The following is a 3,429-nucleotide window of genomic DNA, read 5'->3' as shown; positions in this document are numbered from 1 at the left end:
TCGCTCCCTGAAGGCTTGGGAGAGAACAGTCGGCAGCACCGCGGATAGCTCCCTTGTGTAATGGAAACGGGCATCCTTTTTATTCATGCATTCATTCATTTCCTGATGTTTATCCTCATTTGGATCGCGGGGGGCACTGAAGCCTATCTCAACTGACTCCGGGCCATAGGCAGGAGACACCATGAATTGTTGGCCAGCCAATTCTGCAATTGGCACAAAGAGACAACAACCATTCACGCTCACACTCACACCTAGGGGCAATTTAGAGTGTCCAATCAGCCTACCACGCATATATTTGGAATGTGGGGGATAACCGGAGTACCCGGAGAAAACCCATGCAGGCCCGGGAGGACATGCAAACTCTACACAGTTGGACCGGCCTGGATTTGAACCCAGTTCCCCCACTGTGAGGCCAATGCGCTAACCACTCATCCGAAATATTAAGTACACATTTAATTAATCTTACCAGAAAATTCAAATAATAATACAGCACGAGGCATGCAAATACACCCCACAGAATATATTCTGCCTCTGGCCCGGAGTCAGCTGGTATAAACTCCAGCACCCCCCGCCACCGTGGTGAGTAAATCGCTTGAGAAAATGGGATGAGATGAGATTAACATTGCTAATCTTCCGTTCTAGGTGGATGATTACAATTAAATTTGGGAGTTGTATATATGAATACATTTTTGGGATTTGTCCACATCGATCACTGGGTGCCAATTTTCGCCATCAATGGCAGCCAAAGAGTTAAATCAACCACTTTCTGCCTACCCTTTAAAAAAAAATCAGACATGACTTGACAAAAGTCTAATTGCCATCATTCCCAGCTGCGTATGACGAAATTGGTAGTGCTTCTCCACAAGTGCACCCTTCTAGATTTACAAATTCTAGATTTACAAAAAAATAGTTACAAAAATATTTGTCTACGTAATTCTACGCGATTTTCCCACAAAAAACATACGATGAGAATAGTCACAAAAATAAAATTTAAAAAACCTGATCGACCGCCTCCGGTCGATTATGCTTACTATGTTACCTTTATCTTTATTTTTGGCTTGCCTCCGGAGTGGAGTGTACGCGGGGGTGAGAGATATGCAGAGGTGGTCTGATAACGAGTTAAATCAACCACTTCCTGCTTTCCCTTTACTGCTGCGTGCACATGCACGCACAATCTCACCACTCAGCAGCGAGCGCAACCAGCAACCGTCATCACTCTGTAGTATCCTCACGTCACGCTGTTCTGCACCTCCGTGTTGGGTGCAAGCTCATCTTACATGAGCTGAAATGTCTTGAATGATTTGCGTCTTCTCGGAGGATCTAACACACAATTCACCCTAAAAATGCGCATCGCAATTTCGTGCTGCGTTTACGTAACTTGAGATCTTGTGGGAAATGACCATCTCACGTGCGTTTCTGGATTCCCCCCGTTTCTGAAACAGTGACCATGGCCATGTGGAGTCGACCCCGCGGACGCTTTACTCTGCGTCTGCACCTGTGCAGGTGGACGCCACAAGTGAATGACGAAGTGATCGACTGAACTGCTTCGCTGCCTCGCTGCATCACAATGGACGTCAAGGCGGATAGAGAGCGCGGAGATTCGGATCTTCCTCTGCCGATTGAAGTTTTCGCCCACCGGTCCACCTTGCACGGCATCGCGCACATTTTCACTTACGAGCGCTTCTGCCTCAGACGATGCCTTTGGCTGGTCATCTTCTCCGCTTCCTTTTCCGCGTTGCTCTTCGTATGCGTGAACCGGGTCCTTTTCTATCTGGAGTATCCTCTCGTCACCAAACTGGACGAGGTCGCCAGTCCGACCATGTCGTTCCCCGCGGTCACTTTTTGTAACCTGAACGCCTTCCGCTTCAGTCGAGTGACACGCAACGACTTGTATCACGCCGGGGAACTGCTCGCGCTGCTGAACCACAGGTAGGCTGACAGCATTTACTTTGCCATGTGGACATGAACACGTTGCATTTGCGCGCTTGCAAATCTCAAGTCTGCCCTTGATTGATTTGCTTTCCAAACAGCATTAAAAAAATCCAATATATAATTGGGGCGGCCCGGGGCGAGTGTTTTGCGCAGGTGTAGTCAAGATACGGCCTGCGGGCCCCATCCGGCCCGCGAAACGTTTTAATCCGGCCCGCCGACGTTGTCCAAATAATGTTTTTTTTTGTTTTTTAATTCCCAAGATGGCCCTGTCACGCGGAAGCCACTGGCAGTAGCTCTGTCCACCCTTATTTGTTTTTCGCAATGTTTTACAACCCCTCTATCTTTTTTTTAAATTTTAAACATTTTAATAGTTCTTAATACATTCTTTTTTACTTTATGTATGTTAATATTTTAGTCCTTTTTTCTGTTTATTTTTCGTATATACTGTTAACGGATGAAGTTTTTTTTTAATGTGTATCGTATCTTGTGCTGACCCGGCCCATCTGTCAAATTTTTAAAGTCAATGTGACCCCCGGGCCGAAAAAATTGCCCACCCCTGGTTTAGCGCGTCGACTTAACTTCCTGGGTTCAAATGTGGAGTTTAAATGTTCTCCCCGGGCCTGCGAGGGTTGTCTCCGGGTACTCCGGTTTCCTCCCACATTCCAAAGACATGCATGGTATGCTGATTGGCCACGGGAAATTACAAGAAGTCATACATCGTGATAATCTAAGAGAGAAATCTCAATATTAAGAGATTAAAATCGAACTGTTATGAGGCTAAAATTGAAATCTGAAATCATATATTTTACCATAACAAAATTCCTAACGTAATATTACGAGATTAAAGTCATTTTGTTGTTTATTTTTATGTAAAGTAAACCGGAAGCTCTTTGGTCTTTCAGGCTTCAACCTTTGTCAACGTTGTGTGAGCACAAGATGGCTCTTTTCGTAATATTAGGTGGTTGAAGTGATCTTGGGGTGGGGAATCTTCTTATTACGAGATTTAAGTAATATTCCTGTTTTTTACAGTACGTGAGCAGAAGTTGTTTTTAGGAGTAGCCTGATATTGTTTTTCCGTTTGCCTTTTCCCGACTCTTGTTTGTCCCTCCTGCACTGCCATTGGACTCGCGCAGCTGTGTGTGATTCAAAATGAGTTCCTGTTGTGTCTCTTTAAACCCCACTGATTATAATGTAATTGTCGGATCGTCTGCTTAAATTCCCTTGCCATGTATCCACGTTACCTCGTTCCTCGATTCCCTGTGTTTTCCCAATTCTGGTTTGGTTTCATTTTTTGTTTCCTAAGTCTTTGTTATTTTGTAATATCCCGCCTAAATTATTTAAGTTTTGGATATGAGCACTATTTCCCTCGTCCTCGCCTCCTTCCCTGCGATTGGCTCTTAATTCCTCATACCTCGCCTCGTGGACATAACAGTTGTTTGGTTTCAAGGGCATCAACTTTTGCCGACGTAAAGTCTCTATGAGCACATTACTTTTTGC

At 44.9% G+C, this 3,429-nt stretch overlaps 1 protein-coding gene across 1 annotated transcript in view; it reads left to right on the top strand.

The window, feature by feature from the left end:
- Positions 1–1,150: 1,150 nt before the first annotated feature.
- The window catches only part of LOC144200438 (acid-sensing ion channel 1-like), a 33,484-nt gene continuing 31,205 nt past the window's right edge, over positions 1,151–3,429 (top strand). Inside the window, exon 1 of the mRNA XM_077722602.1 lies at positions 1,151–1,929. Coding sequence (XP_077578728.1) covers positions 1,568–1,929 — 362 coding nt within the window. The 5' untranslated portion in view covers positions 1,151–1,567. The remainder of the gene's footprint in view (positions 1,930–3,429) is intronic.

Source organism: Stigmatopora nigra, chromosome 1 (assembly GCF_051989575.1).
Source record: "Stigmatopora nigra isolate UIUO_SnigA chromosome 1, RoL_Snig_1.1, whole genome shotgun sequence".
In the NCBI taxonomy this organism is placed as follows: Eukaryota; Metazoa; Chordata; class Actinopteri; order Syngnathiformes; family Syngnathidae; genus Stigmatopora; species Stigmatopora nigra.
This window is presented reverse-complemented; position numbering and strand designations above follow the sequence as displayed.